The sequence below is a fragment of the Schistocerca americana genome, chromosome 7, assembly GCF_021461395.2.
Source record: "Schistocerca americana isolate TAMUIC-IGC-003095 chromosome 7, iqSchAmer2.1, whole genome shotgun sequence".
Taxonomy (NCBI): domain Eukaryota; kingdom Metazoa; phylum Arthropoda; class Insecta; order Orthoptera; family Acrididae; genus Schistocerca; species Schistocerca americana.
The window spans coordinates 48,553,654-48,576,169 of NC_060125.1; the positions used below are offsets into that span (position 1 = coordinate 48,553,654).

The 22,516-nt window shown below is 44.1% G+C and overlaps 1 protein-coding gene across 1 annotated transcript in view; it reads left to right on the forward strand.

The window, feature by feature from the left end:
- The first annotated feature begins 939 nt into the window (after positions 1 to 939).
- The window catches only part of LOC124622689 (myogenesis-regulating glycosidase-like), an 88,320-nt gene continuing 66,743 nt past the window's right edge, over positions 940 to 22,516 (forward strand). The window contains exons 1-3 of the mRNA XM_047148479.1: positions 940 to 943; positions 3,301 to 3,521; positions 3,697 to 4,237. Of these exons, the coding sequence (XP_047004435.1) occupies positions 940 to 943; positions 3,301 to 3,521; positions 3,697 to 4,237 (766 nt within the window). The remainder of the gene's footprint in view (positions 944 to 3,300; positions 3,522 to 3,696; positions 4,238 to 22,516) is intronic.

Genomic DNA, 22,516 nt, shown 5'->3' on the forward strand with positions numbered 1-22,516 from the left:
TGTCACAGACACTGTACACGTCATCCTGTCTGTCTTATTGCAAACCAGAACAGGCAACTCTGAGACTCTCCTGTTTCCCCAGCAGATCTAGACGTATCACACGTCTGAATTTAAACCGTCGCAGAACGGAAATTGTACGTTTCCGGTTATGGTTTCTATTCAAAATATTCAGTGCTCACACCTCACTACAAGTTCTAGAAGTTTGTAACGGGAATTTCCGAACGCCCTACATGAAACAAATACAACAGCAGTTAAAACATTCGGTGATTATGAGTCACAGAACATGGCAGAATGCTCCTGATTTTTGGGGGGAATGTTCATGAAAACATTTTGATTAGAAATATATTATGAATAGTCGACGTAACACAGAAAAAACGGACTAAATAACAGAATAGAAGTTCAACGAACCTAAGAAGTAATGTAGTCACACAAGATAGTTCATTTCTTTATTCTGCCACTAGCGCTCCATTCTTGTACGTAATTCACTGTATCTGTCGCGTGCTTGCGCAACAATGTAAGAGAACAAAATCACAAGTTTATTATTCTGCCATCAACAAATATTTTCGTATGTTTCTGATCGTGTGCTTACTTCGTTATGTAATACGCCAGGTAACAGTATTCTGGCGGGATTCCAACTGAATAAGGTACACATTTGTATTTCCTTCCGTGGTGAGGTACCAGCAGCACGGCATAACGTCCTAAGCATGAGAGAGGTGTAGACGTTTAACTCGCCGCTATTGAATACTACTGTTTCTGTAGCAATCTTTACATAGTTCTGTAACAGAGTACGTTATCAGTAATGGAGAAGGAATTCTAATGAACAGATGGTCCCTGTCCACGTGAATATTTTGCGAAATATGGAAACGATTTAAACCAGACGCTTGTCCACGAAAATTGAGATGGTCCTCTGTTCACATATAACACTCTGTGAACGCCAGTATGGGTAAGGTATTGCGAATTACTTTCTAAAATGCTGTTTGCTTTTATGTAGCCACAGAACTGTTGTTCTTGGCAAGGTGTTCCGCCTCTTTGAACTACTTCGGGGTTTTTAAATGCCATTATCATTTTTCCAATGTTCTTATATATACAGCCGAAGTATTATAATGGTGTCTAATAGGACTTCTAGTAACAAAAATGTGAACTCGTCTCCCCCACAATCTGTGCAGCGGCTAGCTACCGACCACTGCACTATGCCATGTACCAGGCATAAAGCAGTATTGGTAAATAGCGAGCAACTTCTTCAGCTAGCCAGTTAGTAGTCGTCTTGAGTGTAGGTGAATTCCCTTTCTGGCTCTCTCGTGAACTAAAATTCCTGAAGTCAAAATCAGACCTCCATCGAAAGTCGGTGACTGGCCTGTCGAGAGGAATGACAGATCGTTGAAACAAGTGCTCGGTTAATGCATCATCCATCGTGCAGGAGAAAGTTCACATAAAATACCGAATTCAATTGATGCTGATAGTCGCATTTTAGATTTAGGTATTAGTTTACTTTGATCTGATTAGCTACATTTAGTGACCTCAAATGGAGTAATGTATTTGTACGTCGTGCGTATGACTCCCGTTTTCTTGTTGGAGGGCAGCACCGGACGACGAATCAAAACGATTGGCTTTTGAGGTCGACGGAGGGACTGGATTACCGAGAAAAAATTAGAAGAAATTGGAAGTAGTGGATTGAAAGGAAGCACGTGTGGTTTAATGTGTTTTGCATCAAGAATTTGTTTCACATGTGATTATGTTTCTGAAGGAAGTAAATTGGAAAAATATACAACTTTTGAGCATGAAATATTGTCAGCGTATTTACGGTCAATAAATACTAAAAAATACACAAATGAAAATCATTGTTATTAATGACACTCAGGCAGCTAATTCTTTCTTGTGGAAATTGCAAAGGCAAAAGCACCTTGTTGATTAGCAGAACAGTGGAAGTTGCTAATATACAAAATTTTCCAGATTTCTGTTTACGGCCTATCGATGTTGAAGTTCTTGTCAAGGAGCTTATTAAACCTATTTGTAACTTATCAGTATTAAAGTTCATGATCAGCAGTCTATTGTGAGTAACAAATGAACATAATACTTTGACCACTCTGCCAAACGGAACTAATATTTCAAGAAGATAGAACCATACAAGAACTAGGAGTTTTTTGGGTTAGTTAGCTATGTGTGTTGCTTATTGATTGTATTTTCATATGTTATAACGAGTATTTTCTGTGGTTTAATCGTAATTTTGATTGAATTAAGTATATTTCGTTGTTTGTTTTGGTTGCATTTTGTCATATTTCATTATCTATTGAGCATAAAAATATTTGTTATCCTTAGAGTTGTGAAAGTTGGTTTTTAGATAAACATCTAACAGTCGGCCGGTGATGGTTGAAGTGATCACTATAGCAAACATCTACTAATACCAGTATTTCTGGCCCCTGTTGGGATCATAACCAGGGTAGATTCTCCCTACACGTCAGTAAGCGGCCCGAAGATGGCGTAGTAAAACGCTGACACTGATTCCCAAATAAAATAAGGTTGGAAACTAGACGGCTGAAAGGTGTTTCATTTGACATCCTGTATCAAACACCGAGTCCCGTAACCATATCTACAATTATGGAGATACGTACTCTTACCGGTGTTGTCAACTGTCATAGTCAAGAATGGCTAGAGAAGATATGCTAAGCTGTTGAAGCAGGCATAACTATGTCGTGATAGGCACTGTCAAAAGGAAAATTAAAGAGATCTTTGAAGAATAGAGGATAATTCACAGGAGTAATAAGAGCTCAGATCGTAAGCCAGCTCTACGCAATAAAGGGGTGACGAGCTATTGCTGACCATGGGTTCCTTGGTTCGTTGATTTGGGGGAAAGGACCAAACAGCGAGGACATTGGCCCCATCGGATTAGGAAAGAATGGGGCAGGGAGTCGGTCGTGCCCTTTCAAAGGAACCATCCCGACATTTGCCTGAAGCGATTTAGGGCAGTCATGGAAAACCTAAATCAGGATGGCGGGACGCGGGTTTGAACCGTCGTCCACCTAAATGCGAGTCCAGTGTGCTAATCACTGCGCCACTTCACTCGGTACGGGACCTTTATATCAAAACAGAGTAACCTCGGAAATTTTGTCGGTGGATTTCAGGCTCACGCTTTATCATACAAGGGGTCACTACAGTCTCTACAGGACGAGCTCTGTTTCACAATGCAGGAATTACAGTCAATTTTATGGTGTCATTTTAATACACACCGTTCACTTGTGAATAAGTCATTACTGTTAATATACTGCAAGTGAAAATAGTTATGTTTGTCGCTCTATGTTGCAGGTGACCAAGAGTCTGAGATTGGGTACTTCATGGTGAGTGACAAGGATGGTTCTTCAATCTCGTGTGAGGAGAGTCATTCCAACGAGGAGCACCCGAGGGCCAGCAGGTGTAAGATGACTGTCATGGACGTCGACAACGATGGCCACTGTCTCAATATACAGGCGTCAATTGATTCCTCCACGTCCGTTATCTCTAGCTGTCTGTACCACCTGGACAGCCACGTATATATTGGACACAAGACGACACTCACTACGCTTACGTCACCAAAGAGGTGGAACACGTCGGCATTGCCGTGCGTGACTGACTTTTCTCTGACGGGAGACTGGTCCACATTCTGTCGTACACACCACTCTTCATAAGCCAGATTCGGTGGATTCGTTGTGATTTATCGCTGAGAAAGAGGACCTGTACCCAGAGGAACGAGCTGACAACATTATGGAGTGGGATGTGTGCTCGTTCGACATTGCCAGGGAGGCCCACGAGTACGCCGTCGGGAAGTACCTGGGCAAGCCGACGGCGATCCCAGACGAGCGCATGGCGACGCACCCCATATGGTCGACTTGGGTGCGCTACAAGAAAGACGTCGACGACGAGAAGGTGAGACAACTGGCCGCAGAGATTCTCGCCAACGGCTTCAACAACAGCCACATTCAGGTGGACGACAACTGGGAGACCTGCTACGGCAGTCTCACATTCGACGCCAACAAGTTCCCCGACGTGAGGGCGCTGACGGACGACCTCCGCCAGCTGGGCTTCCGGTCGACGCTGTGGATACACCCGTTTGTGAGCGAGGACTGTGAGCCCTACCACTCGGAGGCGCTGTCCAAAGGCTACTTCGCGACCAACACAGAGGGCAGCACCCGCACACAGTGGTGGCGTGGCTACGGCGGAGTCATCGACTTCACCAACTCCAAAGCCGCAGATCAATCGCATCTGGGTGAGTCAGCTTGCACGGAAAACGTTTTTACTGCGTACACTGAGGGACAAAAGATGTGGGATAGCGATAAGCAGCATATAGAGATGGCGGTAACATCGTGCACACGAGGTATAAAAGGGCAGCGCATTGGCGGAGCTTTTACTTGTTCTGAGGCTATTTCAGACGTGATTGTGGACGCCCGACAGCAATTAACAGACTTGGAAAGCGGAATGTTGGAGCTAGACACACGAGACAATCAACTCTGGAAATCGTTAGGGAATTTAATAATCCGAGACCACTGTGTTAAGAGTGTGCCGAGAATACCAAATTACCCCTCTCGTCAGACAACACACTCACTAACAGCAGCGGCGTGTGCATAAAGTTGTCAGTACTAACAGAAAAACAACACTTTGTGGAGTAACTGCAGAAATTGGAGCGACACGTACAATGAACGTATGTGTTGGGACAGTGCGGCGAACGCTGACGTTAACAGGCCATGGCAACACACGACCGACGTGAGTGCGTTTGCTGCGACGGTTCTCCTGGGCTCGTGATCATATCTGTTGGACCCTAGACGATGCAAAACTCTGGCCTGCTGAGTTTCGATGTCAGTCAAATGGTTCTGACCACTATGGAACTTAACTGCTGAGGTCATAAGTCCCCTAGAACTTAGAACTACTTAAACCTAAGTAACCTAAGGACATCACACACATCCATGCCCGAGGCAGAATTCGAACCTGCAACCGTAGCGGTCGCGCGGTTCCAGACTGTAGCGCCTAGAACCGCTCGGCCAATTCGGCCTGCAATGTCAGTCAGTAAAAGGAGATGGTAGCGTTCATGTGTGCCGCAGACGCCTCGAAGCCATGAATCCAAACTGTTAACAAGGCACCGTGCAAGTCGGTGGTGGCTCCTCAATGGTGTGTGCTGTGTGTACATTGAATGGAATGGGTTCTCTGGTCAAACTGAACTGATCATTGACTGGAAATGGTTATGTCCAGCTACTTGGAAACGACTTGCAGCCATTCATGGACTTCTTTTTTGTCGATTACAGTGCACCATGTCGCCAGGTCACAACTGTTGGCAACTGGTTTGCATAAAGTTCTGGACAATTCGAGCAAATGATTTTGCCACCTAGGTCGCCCCACATCAGTTCCATCGAACATTTATATTATCTAATCGAGAGGCCAGTTCGTGCATAAAATCCAGAACTCGCAAGATTTTCGCAGTTGTGGCAGGCTGTAGATGCAGCATGGATCGATGTTTGTACAGGGGACTTCCAGCGACTTGTTGAGTCCATTCCACGTCGAATTGCTGCACTATATTAGCAAAAGGAGGTCCAACACTATATTAGGGAGTTCCATAGTGCTCAGAGCAATTTGAACCAATTGAATTATATTAGGAGCTATCCCGTGACTTTTGACACCTCATTATAGACACGACACTTCCACTTGCTTATGCGATGTCTCTTTGACTACAGCCTACTGCAGGAAGCTAAAGGAACAGCGAACAAGTACATGTGCTTGAAGCAGAATTACAAACATATATACACTACTGGCCATTAAAATTGCTACACCACGAAGATGACGTGCTTCAGACGCGAAATTTAACCGACAGGAAGAAGATGCTGTGATATGCAAATGATTAGCTTTTCAGAGCTTTCACACAAGGTTGGCGCCGGTGGGACATCTACAACGTGCTAAGTTTCCAACCGATTTCTCATACACAAACAGCAGTTTACCGGCATTTCCTGATGAAACGTTGTTGTGATGCCTCGTGTAAGGAGGAGAAATGCGTACCATCACGTTTCCGACTTTGATAAAGGTCGGATTGTAGCCTATCGCGATTGCGGCTTATCGTATCGCGACATTGCTGCTCGCGTAGGTCGAGATCCAATGACTGTTAGCAGAATATGGAATCGGTGGGTTCAGCAGGGTAATACGTGTAAGTAGGCTGTTCAGGTTTTTTTATTGGTAACGCCACCTCTGTATGAAAATCACTGGCTGTGCTGTGTGCAGTCTGTGGCTGCTTTGCATTGTTGTAATACTCGCCATTGTAGTGTTAGGCAGCTGGCTGTGAACAGCGCGTAGCGTTGCGCAGTTGGAGGTGAGCCGCCAGCAGTGGTGGATGTGGGGAGAGAGATGGCGGAGTTTTGAAATTTGTCATGAACTGCTATATTTATATATGATGATATCAAGGTAAATACATTGTTTGTTCTCTATTAATATCTTTCATTTGCTAACTATCCCTATCAGTAGTTAGTGCCTTCCATAGTTTGAATCTTTTATTTAGCTGGCAGTAGTGGCGCTCGCTGTATTGCAGTAGCTTGAGCAGCGAAGATTTTTGTGAGGTAAGTGATTTGTGAAAGGTATAGTTAAATGTTAGTCAGGGCCATTCTTTTGTAGGGAATTTTGAAAGTCAGATTGCGTTGCGCTAACAAAATATTGTGTGTCAGATTAAGTACAGTCATGTATAATTGTTCAAAAGGGGACGTTTCATACGGAACGCCGCGCTCGATCCCAACGGCCTCGTATCACTAGCAGTCGAGATGACAGGCATCTTATCCGCATGGCTGTAACGGATCATGCAGCCACGTCTCGATCCCTGAGTCAGCAGGTGGGGACGTTTGCAAGACAACAACCATCTGCACCAACAGTTCGACGACGTTTGCAGCAGCATGGACTATCAGCTCGGAGACCATGGCTGCCGTTACACTTGACGCTGCATCACAGACAGGAGCCCCTGCGATGGTGTACTCAGCGACGAACCTGGGTGCACGAATGGCAAAACGTCTTTTTTCTGATGAATTCAGGTTCTGTTTACAGCATCATGATGGCCGCATCCGTTTTTGGCGACATCGCGGTGAACGCACATTGGAAGCGTGTATTCGTCATTTGTCATCGCCATAGCGGCGTATCACCCGGCGTGATGGTATGGGGTGCCACTGGTTACACGTCTCGGCCACCTCTTTTTCGCATTGACGGCACTTTGAACAGTGGACGTTACATTTCAGATGTGTTCCGACCCGTGGCTCTACCCTTCATTCGATCCCTGGGAAACCCTACATTTCAGCAGGATAATCCACGGCCGCATGTTGTAATTCCTGTACGGGCCTGCCTGGGTACAGAAAATGTTCGACTGCTGACCTGGCCAGCACATTCTCCAGATCTCTTACCAATTGAAAACGTCTGGTCAATGGTGGCCGAGCAACTGGCTCGTCACAATACGCCAGTCACTACTCTTGACGAACTGTGGTATCGTGTTGACGGTGCATGAGCAGCTGTACCTGTACACGCCATCCAAGCTCTGTCTGACGCAATGCCCATTCCTGTCAAGGCCGTTATTACGGCCAGAGGTGGTTGTTCTGGGTACTGATCTCAGGATCTTTTTTTTTTTTTTTGTTTTTGGTCATCAGTTTACCGACTGGTTTGATGCGGCCCGCCACGAATTCCTTTCCCGTGCTAACCTCTTCATCTCAGAGTAGCACTTGCAACCTACGTCCTCAATTATTTGCTTGCCGTATTCCAATCTCTGTCTTCCTCTACAGTTTTTGCCCTCTACAGCTCCCTCTAGTACCATGGAAGTCATTCCCTCATGTCTTAGCAGATGTCCTACCATCCTGTCCATTCTTCTTATCAGTGTTTTCCACATATTCCTTTCCTCTCCGATTCTGTGTAGAACCTCCTCATTCCTTACCTTATCAGTCCACCTAATTTTCAACATTCGTCTATAGCACCACATCTCAAATGCTTCGATTCTCTTCTGTTCCGGTTTTCCCACAGTCCATGTTTCACTACCATACAATGCTGTACTCCAGACGTACATCCTCAGAAATTTCTTACTCAAATTAAGGCCGGTATTTGATACTAGTAGACTTCTCTTGGCCAGAAATGCCTTTTTCGCCATAGCGAGTCTGCTTTTGATGTCCTCCTTGCTCCGTCCGTCATTGGTTATTTTACTGCCTAGGTAGCAGAATTCCTTAACTTCTTTGACTTCGTGACCATCAATCCTGATTTTAAGTATCTCGCTGTTCTCATTTCTACTACTTCTCATTACCTTCGTCTTTCTCCGATTTACTCTCAAATCATAATGTGTACTCGTTAGACTGTCCATTCCGTTCAGCAGATCATTTAATTCTTCTTCACTTTCACCCAGGATAGCAATGTCATCAGCGAATCGTATCATTGATATCCTTCCACCTTGTATTTTAATTCCACTCCTGAACCTTTCTTTTATTTCCATCATTGCTTCCTCGATGTACAGATTGAAGAGTAGGGGCGAAAGGTTACAGCCTTGTCTTACACCCTTCTTAATACGAGCACTTCGTTCTTCATCGTCCACTCTTATTATTCCCTCTTGGTTGTTGTAGATATTGTATATGACCCGTCTCTCCTTATAGCTTACCCCTACGTTTTTCAGAATCTCGAACAGCTTGCACCATTTTATATTGTCGAACGCTTTTTCCAGGTCGACAAATCCTATGAAAGTGTCTTGATTTTTCTTTAGCCTTGCTCCCATTATTAGCCGTAACGTCAGAATTGCCTCTCTCGTCCCTTTACTTTTCCTAAAGCCAAACTGATCGTCACCTAGCGCATTCTCAATTTTCTTTTCCATTCTTCTGTATATTATTCTTGTAAGCAGCTTCGATGCATGAGCTGTTAAGCTGATTGTGCCATAATTCTCGCACTTGTCAGCTCTTGCCGTCTTCGGAATTGTGTGGATGATGCTTTTCCGAAAGTCAGATGGTATATCGCCAGACTCATATATTCTACACACCAACGTGAATAGTCGTTTTGTTGCCACTTCCCCTAATGATTGCCGGCCGCGGTGGTCTAGCGGTTCTAGGCGCGCAATCCGGAACCGCGCGACTGCTACGGTCGCAGGTTCGAATCCTGCCTCGGGCATGGATGTGTGTGTTATCCTTAGGTTAGTTAGGTTTAAGTAGTTCTAAGTTCTAGGGGACTGATGACCACAGATGTTAAGTCCCATAGTGCTCAGAACCATTTGAAGCGTAATGATTTTAGAAATTCTGATGGAATGTTATCTATCCCTTCTGCCTTATTTGACCGTAATTCCTCCAAAGCTCTTTTAAATTCCGATTCTAATACTGGATCCCATATCTCTTCTAAATCCACTCCTGTATCTTCTTCTATTACATCAGACAAATCTTCACCCTCATAGAGGCTTTCAATGTATTCTTTCCACCTATCTGCTCTCTCCTCTGCATTTAACAGTGGAATTCCCGTTGCACTCTTAATGTTACCACCGTTGCTTTTAATGTCACCAAAGGTTGTTTTGACTTTCCTGTATGCTGAGTCTGTCCTTCCGACAATCATATCTTTTTCGATGTCTTCACATTTTCCCTGCAGCCATCTCGTCTTAGCTTCCCTGCACTTCCTATTTATTTCATTCCTCAGCGACTTGTATTTCTGTATTCCTGATTTTCCCCGAATATGTTTGTACTTCCTCCTTTCATCAATCAACTTAAGTATTTCTTCTGTTACCCATGGTTTCTTCGCAGGTACCTTCTTTGTACCTATGTTTTTCTTCCCAACTTCTGTGATGGTCCTTTTTAGAGATGTCCATTCCTCTTCAACTGTACTCCCTACTGCGCTATTCCTTATTGCTGTATCTATAGCGTTAGAGAACTTCAAACATATCTCGTCATTCCTTAGTACTTCCGTATTCCACTTCTTTGCTATTGATTCTTCCTGACTAATGTCTTGAACTTCAGCCTACTCTTCATCATTACTATATTGTGATCTGTATCTCTCAGTCTGCTTGTCTCCCTCTGTTCATTTGCTGCTACCCCCTCCACCCATCTCTTCCTACCCCTGTTTCTGCCAGTCTACTCTTCTTCCTCCATTCATCTGCTGCTTCCCCCTCCATCCATCTCCTACCCCCTCTGTCACTGTCAGTCTGCTCATCTCCCTCTGTTCGTCTGCTGCTTCCCACCCTGCCCAACCTGTCAGTCTACTCTTCTTCCTCCATTCATCTGCTGCTTCCCCCTCCATCCATCTCCTATCCCCTCTGTCACTGTCAGTCTGCTCATCTCCCTCTGTTCGTCTGCTGCTTCCCACCCTGCCCAACCTGTCAGTCTACTCGTCTACCTCGTTCATCTGCTGCTTCCCCCTCCATCCATCTCCTATCCCCTCTGTCTCTGTCAGTCTGCTCATCTCTCTCTGTTCATCTGCTGCTTCCCACTCTGTCCAGTCTCCTTCTCTGTCAGTCTGTAGGCCGTGCGTGGCTCGTGTTCATGCCATATCTCATTTGACGTCCTGTTTTTAGTGTACTACCACTTCATTATGTTAATTTCAATTACTGATGTCACTGAGTTGCCGCCTTGCCTCACCGTGAGTGTCGCAGCGGCGCTTATCGATATAAACCCTGGCGTATTATCTTTGCTGACTGCTGTTACTTTCCGACTGTCGTGTGTTCGGAGTTAGTTTGCATCTGGCAGTGAGTTGCAAGGTGCTAGCAGTGCAGTTCGGACCTGGCAGTGTTTGACTTAGGACGCAGCAGAAGTTCTGTCAGGGTGCGGCTTCAGTAAGGACCAGACAGCCATGACTCACGCGACGGTTAACGATACACATCACTTGAGTGTGGACTGCCTTGGTTGGTCGCCGGTCGGTCGTCTTGTCGGACAATGTGTATATTGGCCGCAGTTACTTATGGGTTGCCTGCATGTGGCGACTCGTAATTCGTCCTTGTTATTGAACAGTCATTATCGTTGGTATTGTCTAATCCTTCATGCAAATGTTCGTGAAACTGTGTGTAGCTTGTGATGTCGACTGTTCAGTTATTTTTAGTGCTGTCTCCATGCTGATGTGTGGGCGTCAGTCAGTTGGTGTGGATCAGCCAGGAAATTTCGGCACGGTGCAGTGGTCCGGGCCCACTGGTGGTCTCTACGCAGTGTTGGAGTGTGTGGGAGCAGTTCTGACTGCTATGAGGTTCGTGGCTCACCGATCCAGGACATCAAGGTGCTTATCTTAATGGCAGTCAGACAGTGTTCGAGGATCGGCCTGCCCCGAAAGGACCATCTTGTTTACGAGTTGGCAATAAGGCACCAACGGATTGAGGGCAGTGTTCCGGAACTGGTAGCCAATTTTCACGCTGCTGTTGGTCAGTGGGTTGATGTCACGTCGGCGGTGGTGGGTGAGATAGGAGTGGCAATTTTTGTTTGGGGCTGTTACAGGCCTTGAGCTAACTAGTTGGATTTTGAAAGGAATACAACCTACTGACAGTCAATTAGACAGTGAGCGGGCACTGTTTATGTTCAAGACATCTCCTTCTGGTCTTAAGGTTCTGCTAGCTCTTTGGTTGTCAACTTCGAACAGTTCCTTTAACTTCGTCATCTTGTGAGGCTTAGCTCGGTGGCTTCTTCAGTGTAGGGAATGGGCGTGTTGCCTCTGCATTGTTGAAGTCCGAGTGGGTATCTCGCTATCTTCGTTGCTGACTTAGCAATGACTTTGAATTGGTCGTCTTGCGGGACTTAGGTCGGGCCCTTCGTCGTGCAGGGATGTCGGGTAGCCAGGGGGCATGTTCCGTCTGCAGGGGTGAGCCTGAGCGAGTGCTTCGCTTGCGGCTTTTCTTGGCTATTGTGTTTTGCCTTGATTTTGGAGCTGCTAATCAATTTCATTTCGGCATGTGACCCACGGGTTCATGTTTGAGGGGAGGGGGGAGGGGGGGGGGGGAGGTTGAGCTGTGCGTGGCTCGTGTTCATGCCATTTCTTATTTTACATCTTGTTTTTACCATACTGCCAACCCCTTTTATTAATTTTCAATTACTTGTGTCACTGAGTTGCTGCCTTGCCTGTCCATGAGCAACAGCAGCAGCGCTTATCGATAGAAGCCCTGCCGTATTATCCTTCCTGGACTGCTATCACTTCTCGATGAGTCAGTTGGAACGTGCCAGCAGTTACTTCGGACCAGGAAATCACCCTGCAGCGCAATGGGCCAGGTTCGCTTTCAATCTCTACAAAGTGTCGGAGTGTATGGGAACTATTCCGATTGCTATGAAGTTCAAATGGTTCAAATGGCTCTGAGCACTATGCGACTTAACTTCTGAGGTCACCAGCCGCCTAGAACTTAGAACTAATTAAACCTAACTAACCTAAGCACATCACACACATCCACGCCCGAGGCAGGATTCGAACCTGCGACCGTAGCGGTCGCTCCGTTCCAGACTAGCGCCTAGAACCGCACGGCCACTCCGGCCGGCGCTATGAAGTTCGTGGCTAGCCAATCCATGACATCAAGGTTGGTGATTTAATTGCCGAAGCAAGTCCGTTCACATTGTGCCGTTTGTTTTCATGTTTGGCTGTTGGGGGTATTCACATGAGCAACAGCGAGTGTTCGAGTTGGCGAAAGTTTAGCCACCATCCGGTGGAGCTTAACTGTATTTTGGTTATTGAAGTCCAAGTGCATCAGCGGAATTTTCTGCCTTGTGGCCGTTCGCGTTTCGGTGACCTGCCCTGGCCACCGACGTAAAAATTAGGCAGTGTCCTTTCCTCACTGTGTTGTCGCTGTCCAACACGTGTGTGTAGTTTTGACAGCTTGTGCATACTTGGTTGTGGGCGGCTACGCCTTTTACGTTTTGGCATTGGTGTTCCTTGTGTACTGGTCGGGTGGAAAGCAAGTCGTCTTCTTGGTGGGTCCATTGACTGTCTCTTGGTTGGGTTGCCCGAGGATCGGTTATAGTTGGGCCGACTACCTGTCTTCCCTAATAAAACGTTAATATTTCAAGTGCAGACCGACCATCGGAAACTTCTGAGGGCCGCTGGCTGTACTTCCTCTTCTTGTTGGTGTTCGATTGTGTATTTCAATCACTCATGCCGTTGGTTTGAATTTGTATGGTTTTAGTTGGGTTTTAAATTATGGGCCTTCAGCCGTTTTAAAATAGAAAGTTCCTTACCTGTGAAGTCTTTCATTTTATGGGCCTTCAGCCTCATTTAAATTTTTTTTCTGGATAAAGCTTTAGGTCTTCTGCTTTTTGAAAATTCATTGTAGCTGTGTTTTTCAATCATGGGCCTTCAGCTGTCTTAAAATTTAAATTCATTACTTGTTAAATCTTAGATTGTTTGGGACATCAGCCGCATTTAAAAAAATTATTTAAGGATAAAGCCTTGGGCTTTCTGCCTTCTAAAAATTTATTGTAGTTGTGTTTTGATCATGGGCCTTCAGCCATTTTAACAGTAAAATTCCTTATTATTAAGTCTTAGATTGTTTAGGCCTTCAGCCTCCTTTCTTAAAATTATTTAAGGATAAAGTTTAGGCCTTCTTCCTTTCAAAATTTATTGTAGTTGTGTTTTTAAAATCATAGGCCTTCAGCAGTTTAAAATTAAAATTCCTTATTTGTCAAATGGTTCATATGGCTCTGAGCACTATGGGACTTCACATCTTAGGTCATCAGTCCCCTAGAACGTAGAACTACTTAAATCTAACTAATCTAAGGACATCACACACAACCATGCCCGAGGCAGGATTCGAACCTGCGACCGTAGCAGTCTCGCGGTTCCGGACTGCAGCGCCTAGAACCACACGGCCACCGAGGCCGGCCCTTATTTGTCAAGTTTTAGATTGTTTGGGCCTTCAGCGTCATTTGAAACATTATTTAAGGATAAAACCTTGTGCTTTCTGGCTTTTGAAAATTTACTGTGGTTGAGTGTTAAATCATGGGGCTTCAGCCATTTTAAAAATTAAAGAGGTATTACCCTTAAGCCATAAGACTGTGTGACATATTCAGTCCATACAAAGGGTAGGAAATTTGCTCTGTAACGTTTGGGCAACTAAATAAAATTTTATGTGTTCGAGTGTAACTGACAGCCGCTCATTTTTGGCACCTTTCAACAATTCCAGCTACCTGTTCTGACCTGCGGATTTAACCAGGCCTTACAGTCTGCTCCTCTGTTCATCTGCTGCTGCCCCCTGTGTCCAATCTCCTCCTCCCCCTGACTCTGTCTTTCTCTCCCCCTGTTCATTTGCTGCTTACACCCCCCCCCCCCCCACCCATCTCCTACCCACTGTGTCTCTGCTCGTCTCCCTCTGTCGATCTTCTGCTTTCCCTCCCATCCAATCTCCGCCTCCCCCTGTCTCTGTCAGTCTGATTCTCTCCATCTGCTGCTTCCCCCTCCAACCATGTCCTACCCCCTCTGTCTCTGTAGCCTGCTCTTCTCCCTCTGTTCATCTGCTGCTTCCCCCTCTGTCCAATTTCCTCCTCCCCATGTCTCTATCTGATTCTCTTCCTCTGTTCATCTGCTGCTTCCCCCCCCCCCTGCCCATCCCCTCCTCTCCCTCTCGTTGTGGTCCCCCTCTCTCTGCACATCTTTGCCTGCCTCCTCTCTCTGTCCATTTCCTCCTCTTCCCTGTCCATTTCCTCCTCTTCCCTGTCCATCTCCCCCCTTTCCTTTCTGTGTCTGCCTCCACCTCCCCCTCTCCCCTCTCATTGTGCATCTCCTCCTCCTTCCCTTCTCTGTCCACTTCCTTATCCCCCTGTTCATCTTCCCCTCATTCATCTTGCTGCCTATCTCTACGTCCACCTGCCTCTGACCAACTCCTCGTCTTTTATTTCTCTGTTCATCTCTTCCTCTCCTCTCTCTCTCTCTAATATCACCTCCTCTATCTCTGTCAATCGGTTCTTCAACCTCCTACATGTGTAGATCTTCTCCTTTGCCCTAGTTGTCTTCGAGCCCCTCATCCTTCCTTCTCTCCACGTTATCACATTCCCCCCAATTGGAGGCTGGCGCTTCTTATCCCTACAGTAGTTCCTATCACACTGTAGCTAATATGTGTACCAAAGTTTACTGATGTCGTGACATGGATTTATGATGCGCTACTTACCTGTGACTTTACCCACAAACGCACATGTCAAATATATTTCACACATGTTTAACATATTTCATGCGTATTTGTACCAATGCATCAGCTGTATGCCTAGTGCATTCCATCCTGCAGTTTCACACTCGCGCATCTCAATATTTATGACGTATCTGTTGAACTACGTGCTGTAGAATGATATAATTATGCACGCCCATCCAGTGGTGTATGTACCTACAATCTGCGGAACGTGTTGTGAGTATATTTAATAGAAAAGAAGAAATAAACTAAAACATTATGCATAATGCCGCAGTTCCTCAGGCATCTCACCATTTTAGTCGTATCTCCTGAACTATGTGTCACACAACGATATATTGTACAATTCAGCGAATCACTGACAAAGGGAAATTGACTGCAAAAACTGTTGTGAATAGATTTATTGGCAACGAAGTAATAAATTTAATCGTCTTATGTTGCGATGATTTTTCATGCACTCAGTCTTTGTGACATCGTATCTGCTGAATGAGCTATCGTACAATGACGTAATTTTTCAGTGGTATATGTGAATACTGTATGAAAAATGTGCCACGAATAAAGTTAGTACTAATAAAGTAAGAAATCAAAACGTCATGCTTTATATCGCAGTTTCACTGTAAGAACAGCGAAAATGTAGTAAGGGATAACTTTTTTCCGTTCATCCTTCTGGGGGGCGGGGGTCGTCAGCGAGGAAGAGTTTCGTAGAGGTTTGAAATTTGCAAGTGTTTAAGTGCTCTTATTCTCAAGTGCACCCCCAGCCACCCACCGGCCTCGGCAGTGACGTCACGGCCGCCGCTGCCGAAGGCACAAAGTAGCACCGTGTGGCGGCCGTGACGTCACGGCCGAGGGTCAGTGGGTGGCTGGGGGTCGTTGGCAAGTAGTCAGTCATGTAAAAATGTCCTCATTTGTATTACAAATGAAGTTGCGAGTAGGTATATAAGGGGCAGCGTTGGACTTTATGGTTAGTTCTACTTAGTTAACGATGGGTTATGGAGTCAAATCGTGGGAAGTTTAAAAAGTATACTGCTCGTGGTTAAGAGAAACGGTTACCTTGGTCAGCAATACGAGAGATTAATCGTAAACGTGCCGCAAAACGTAAGAGAGATATTTTAGATGAATCATTGGAGCTAACTACTGAAGACAAGGATTTTTTTGATGCTTTAGAAGGTCTTCATTTAACTGAATTATTTTGTAATACTCCATCTGAAGCGAAACGTCCTAAACAAGACGAAGAACCGACACCAGGACCATCTTCAAGACCTGATAATGAACCTAATTTAATAGACAACGAGTTTCAAGATCAAGGATTACAAATTCCCAGTACTTCTGCAGCCACAGAAATGGAAGTAGAACAACAACCAAGATCTTCTCAACAACTACGGCATGGTACTAGTAATACTGATTCATCAAATGGTACAAGTTCTGGACAATTAACTACATTTCAGTTATGGAAGTCAGTAGAAAAAATTAAACAAAACAGTGTGATAATTACTAATACACATAAATTTTTGGTATGGGGTTATGCATATAAATGTTTTGATGTAGTTGCTCCTGCTAATAATAACAAAGTTGTAGCTAAAAGATTAGTTACGTCTGGAGCTCAATTTATGACCAACGAATTAAGTCAGTTTATGAGTAAAGCAGAATTTGATTCATTACCACATAATTCATATGTAAAGAAATTATGGCTGCAGTGTGGGTATTCTCGCCTCATGGGCTACAGTGCTTCTTCACCCCCATCCCTTCCTCTTGTGTAGGTGGATTGTCTTATCCTATAGTGATCCTTTCCAGACAGTAAACCAGAGGCTCAGACGATTCTACGGAGATCTGGAGTCCCCCTGAATAGGTCAGGCGTGCACTACACGCAGGAAACGGCTACAGCGGTAGCGGAGTACGCGTGGAGTGCACATGTGGGTTTTTTAGGTTAGAGAATTCCCTCCCTAGGCCCTATAAGACGACTCCTGAGACGCGACAAGGTAGCAGTAGGCAAAACATAACAGGGAATGACAATATTAATGAGGTAATAGTAATCTGCTGGAGCGTCAATAGAAAGGTCCCAGAACTGCTCTCATTAATAAACAGTCACAGCGCCCACATAGTACTAGGGACGGAAAGTTGGCTGAAACCAGATGTAGACATTAATGAAATTCTACACTCAGATTCGAATGTATACCGCAGAGACAGGCTGGACAGCGAAGGGGGAGGCGTGGTTATAGCGATAAAAAGTACAATAGTATCGATGGAAATCGACGGAGATCCGAAATGTGAAATAATTTGGGTGAAGGTCACGGTTAAAGAAGGCTCAAACATGGTAATTGGATGTCTCTACAGGCCCCCTGGCTCAGAAGCTGTTGTGGCAGAACACCTGAAGGAAAATTTGGAAAGTATTTCGAGCAGATTTTCCGACCATGTTATAGTTTTGGGTGGAGATTTTAATTTACCAGATATAGACTGGGAGACTCAAACGTTTATAACGGGTCGCAGGGACAAAGAATGCAGTGAAATTTTTAAAGCTCATTATCTGAAAACTACTTTGAGCAGTTAAACAGAGAACCGACTCGTGGCGATAACATATTAGACCTTCTGGTGACAAACAGACCCGAACTATTTGAAACAGTTAACGCAGAACAGGGAATCAACGATCATAAAGCGGTTACAGCATCGATGATTTCAGCCGTAAATAGAAATATTAAAAAAGGTAAGAAGAGTATTCTGTTTAGCAAATGTGACAAAAAGTAGATATCAGAGTACTTGACGGCTCAACACAAAAGTTTTATCTCAAGTACAGATAGTGTTGAGGATCAGTGGACTAAGTTCAAAACCATCGTACAATATGCATTCGATGAGTATGTGCCAAGCAAGATCGTAAGAAATGGAAAAGAGCCACCGTGGCACAACAACCGGGTTAGAAAACTTCTGTGGAAGCAAAGGGAACTTCACAGCAAACATGAACACAGCCAAAGCCTTGCAGACAAACAAAAATTAAGAGAGACGCGTTCAACGAATTCGAAAGTAAAGTTCTATATACTGACTTGGCAGAAAATCCTAAGAAATTTTGGTCTTACGTCAAAGCAGTACGTGGATCAAAACAAAATGTCCAGACACTCTGTGACAAAAATGGTACTGAAATAGAGGTTGACAGACTAAAGGCCGAAGTACTAAACGGCTTTTTCCAAAGCTGTTTCACAGAGGAAGACTGCACTGCAGTTCCTTCTCCACTGTCGCACAGATGACAAAATGGTAGATATCGAAATAGATGACAGAGGGATAGAAAAACAATTAAAATCGCTCAACAGAGGAAAGGCTGCTAGACCTGATGGGATAAAAGTTCGATTTTACACAGATTACGTGAAGGAACTTGCCCCCCCTTCTTGCAGCGGTGTACCGTAGGTCTCTAGAAGAGCGTAGCGTTCCAAAGGACTGGAAAAGGGCACAGATCATCCCCGTTTTCAATAAGGGACTTCGAACTGATGTGCAGAACTATAGACCTATATCTCTAACGTCGATCAGTTGTTGAATTTTGGAACACGTATTATGTTCGAGTATAATGACTTTTCTGGAGACTAGAAATCTACTCTGTAGGCATCAGCAAGGGTTTCTAAAAAGACGATCGTGTGAAACCCAGCTCGCTCTTCGTCCACGAGACTGAGAGGACCATAGACCCGGGTTCCCATGTAGATGCCGTGTTTCTTGACTTCCGCAAGGCGTTCGATACAGTTCCCCACAGTCGTTTAATGAATGGACTATCAGACCAATTGTGTGATTGGATTTAAGAGTTCCTAGATAACAGAACGCAACATTTCATTGTCAATGGAGAGAAGTCTTCCGAAGTAAGAGTGATTTCAGGTTTCCCGCAGGGGAGTATCGTAGAACCGTTGCTATTCACAATATATATAAATGACCTTGTGGATAACATCGGAAGTTCACTGAGGCTTTTTGCGGATGATGCTGTAGTATGTCGAGAGGTTGTAACAATTCGAAACTGTACTGAAATGCAGGAGGCTCTGCAACTAATTGACGCATGGTGAGGGAATGGCAATTCAATCTCAATGTAGACAAGTGTAATGTGCTGTGAATACATAGAAAGAAAGATCCTTTATCATTTATCTACAATATAGCAGGTCAGGAACTGGAAGCGGTTAATTTCATAAATTATCTGGGAGTAGGAATTAGGAGCGATTTAAAATGGAATGACCATATAAAATTAATCGTCGGTAAACCAGATGCCAGACTGAGATTCATTGGAAGAATCCTAAGGAAATGCACTCCGAAAACAAAGGAAGTAGGTTACAGTACACTTGTTCGCCAATTGCTTGAATACTTTTCACCGGTGTGGGATCCGTATCAGGTAGGGTTAATAGAAGAGATAGAGAAGGTCCAACGGAGAGCAGCGCGCTTCGTTACAGGATTATTTAGTAATCGCGAAAGCGTTACGGAGATGATAAAAGTCAAGTGGAAGACTGTACAAGAGAGACGCTCAGTAGCTCGGTACGGGCTTTTGTTGAAGTTTCGAGAACATATCTTCACCGAGGATTCAAGCAGTATATTGCTCCCTCCTACGTATATCTCGCGAAGAGACCATGAGAATAAAGTCAGAGAGATTAGAGCCTACACAGAGGCATACCGACAATCTTTCTTTCCACGAACAATACGAGACTGGAATAGAAGGGAGAACCGATAGAGGTACTCAAGGTACCCTCCGCCACACACCGTCAGGTGACTTGCAGAGTATGGATGTAGATGTAGATATGTGGAACGAGTGTGGTTGAGGGGCAGATGTGGAACATACAAACATATACATGCATATGTACATATATATGTATATCTTTTTTTTATAATTTGTATGGACTGCAGCATGGAATTCAGACAACTGGTTATTCTTAATTTCGCTCGTACTATTCTTTGGAGCTGAGACACGCCTGGAGCTGTGGAGCATTATTACCACAGCCGGATGCGTACTATAGGGTCGCAGCTATTATTCCTATACTTGTAAAATACTGTTTTCAGGGAATGTTTATTTTAGGCTTCTAATAGCGGTGGCTCACATGATTTAGACTGTATAAAACTTCAACTTAGACTTCGGTTACAAATCACTGTTTACAGCTGTTTGAAAATGGAGCCACTTCACCTCTCGAAACTTGTTATCGGTTTCTAACTACCTCATCGTCGAGGCGTTTTTACTCCGGAGTCTCATTTCGCATGTATCTCTTGAGAAACTGGTGTCGCTGTTAGTCGTGAGAATATCGTTCACAAGGTGAAGCTGATCAGAACACTTAATGTGGTTGCAAAAATGTGCCATTTTAATGCACTCTATCAAATGATCGCTTGATAAGAAATACGTTACGATTGAGAAAAGCAATTACACCTACGTAAATGGAAAAATGGTGTCTGATAACGGCTACCTATATATTCGAGTGTCGACAAAGAGAAATCGTTTACAGTACTGTCTACCAGCTGGGGAAATGTTTAAAGGTGAGTTAATGCTTTCAAAAGATATTTATTCTTAATGTAAACTCGATAGAATGACCACGTTGAGTGTTGGATGTATATTACACATTTTTCTAATTCTAAATTTAGCCGCCGTTCGTTGGAAAAAACGAGTAGCTACAATGCATAGGATGCTAATGCCTCTCCTGATCCATGCGGCCGGCCGGGGTGGCCGAACGATTCTAGACGCTACGGTCTGGAACCGCGTGACCGCTACGGCCGCAGGTTCGAATCCTACCTCGGGCATGGATGTGTGTGATGTCCTTAGGTTAGTTAAGTTTAAGTGGTTCTAAGTTCTAGGGGACTAATGACTTTAGAAGTTAATTCCCATAGTGCTCAGAGCCATTTGAACCATTTGATCCATGCGGAGGGGAAAAAAAACGACAGCTCAGATAATAAGAGCGAAATACTCTTCAGCATGTCCAATATACATTTAAAGAGATTGTTTTATGGTGAAACTTTCGAATGAAAACCAACAGAAGCGTGAGCTGCAGATTCATTAACACTCAAAGTACTTAATTTCGGTGTGAGACCATTTTGAAGTATCCTATTAAAGAGAAGAAACATGAATTCAATACATTAGTAATCGGTTAAAAGTTAATCTTATCTTTTATTAATTCCAGCATATTTTAAAATCTGCTTTGTTTCTACGTTTCAATTTTAAGGGATTCCTAATATACTGAACCCAAGTTCTTTCCGTTTAATATGATACTTAAAAATTGTCCAACATCGAAACTGTGCAATAGTACAACAGATAAAGAAAAATGTCACGTGCAAGTGGTAGAAAATTATTTAAAAACTCAAAACACTGAACTTCACTGCTTTTAAACCAACGAAAACTGCAGCACACAGGATATTGAGATGAAAGAGGCTTTAAAAGTGTCTCAAAAATAAATTTCATTTCGCACTTTCATCACTTGTCGTATATGTCTCATAAGACAAGACTTCGTTTAAGAAATTTGTTTGTTAACCACTTCTTGCAAATTCATCACTCACATTTCTTAGATGGTACGGACTTATAGCACATCTTATCAGTTTTCATCCTTCGCCAGTTCTTTCTCTGTCTTCAATTGATACAAATAAAGAATATTGTCAACGCAATGTAAAATTTTTGTACTCTCAGATCGGCAAGGTCTGCTGGAACAGTAAAGTTTTTAATTTAATACATTAAAAAGAAAAATCCAACACATAGAAATAAAAAACACAGTTTTTAGTAAACTGCTTTCTGAGATACAGCGCGTCCCCTTTTTTTCAGTAGGTAGAAGTGGGCAGCTTGTGTCAAATTTTTTTTGTTTTCTGCAGTACAGGCGTACACTAAGCAGTAAGAAGAAAAACAAGCATGAAAAATATGTAGTACTTTAATAATGTGACAGCAGACAGGCTGCATCACAATGCACAGTAGAAACCAACTGAGATGTCGCGAAGTGAGATGCGTCTCCGGCTACGCAATGGTGTCGTAACCAAATGTCAACACGGCAGGCCTGAAGTACAAACAAGCTGGAAGCTCATTTCATCACACTATGTGAGAGGGAAGCCAAGAAAACTGATTCGGCACTTTGGCAACACTGTGGGGTAGACACAACGCTCTACTACAAAAAATATTGTTCAAATGGCTTTGAGCACTATGGGACTTAACATCTGTGGTCATCAGTCCCCTAGAACTTAGCATTACTTAAACCTAACTAACCTAAGGACATCACACACATCCATGCCCGAGGCAGGATTCGAACCTGCGACCGTAGCGGTCGCGCGGTTCCAGACTGTAGCGCTTAGAACTGCTCGGCCACAGCCGCCGGCGCTCTACTATAATGAGGCTAAATGTAGTAACCCAAATGTAGCAACTTCACCTAGAGATGTCGCAAGAATGCCTTTCCGGTTGCAAACTTCGCATGAAGAAACGTTCTGAAACCGTGAAGTTAAGCGCTAGAGCAGCCGAGAGCGCTGACAGGCTCAGAGAACAACGAC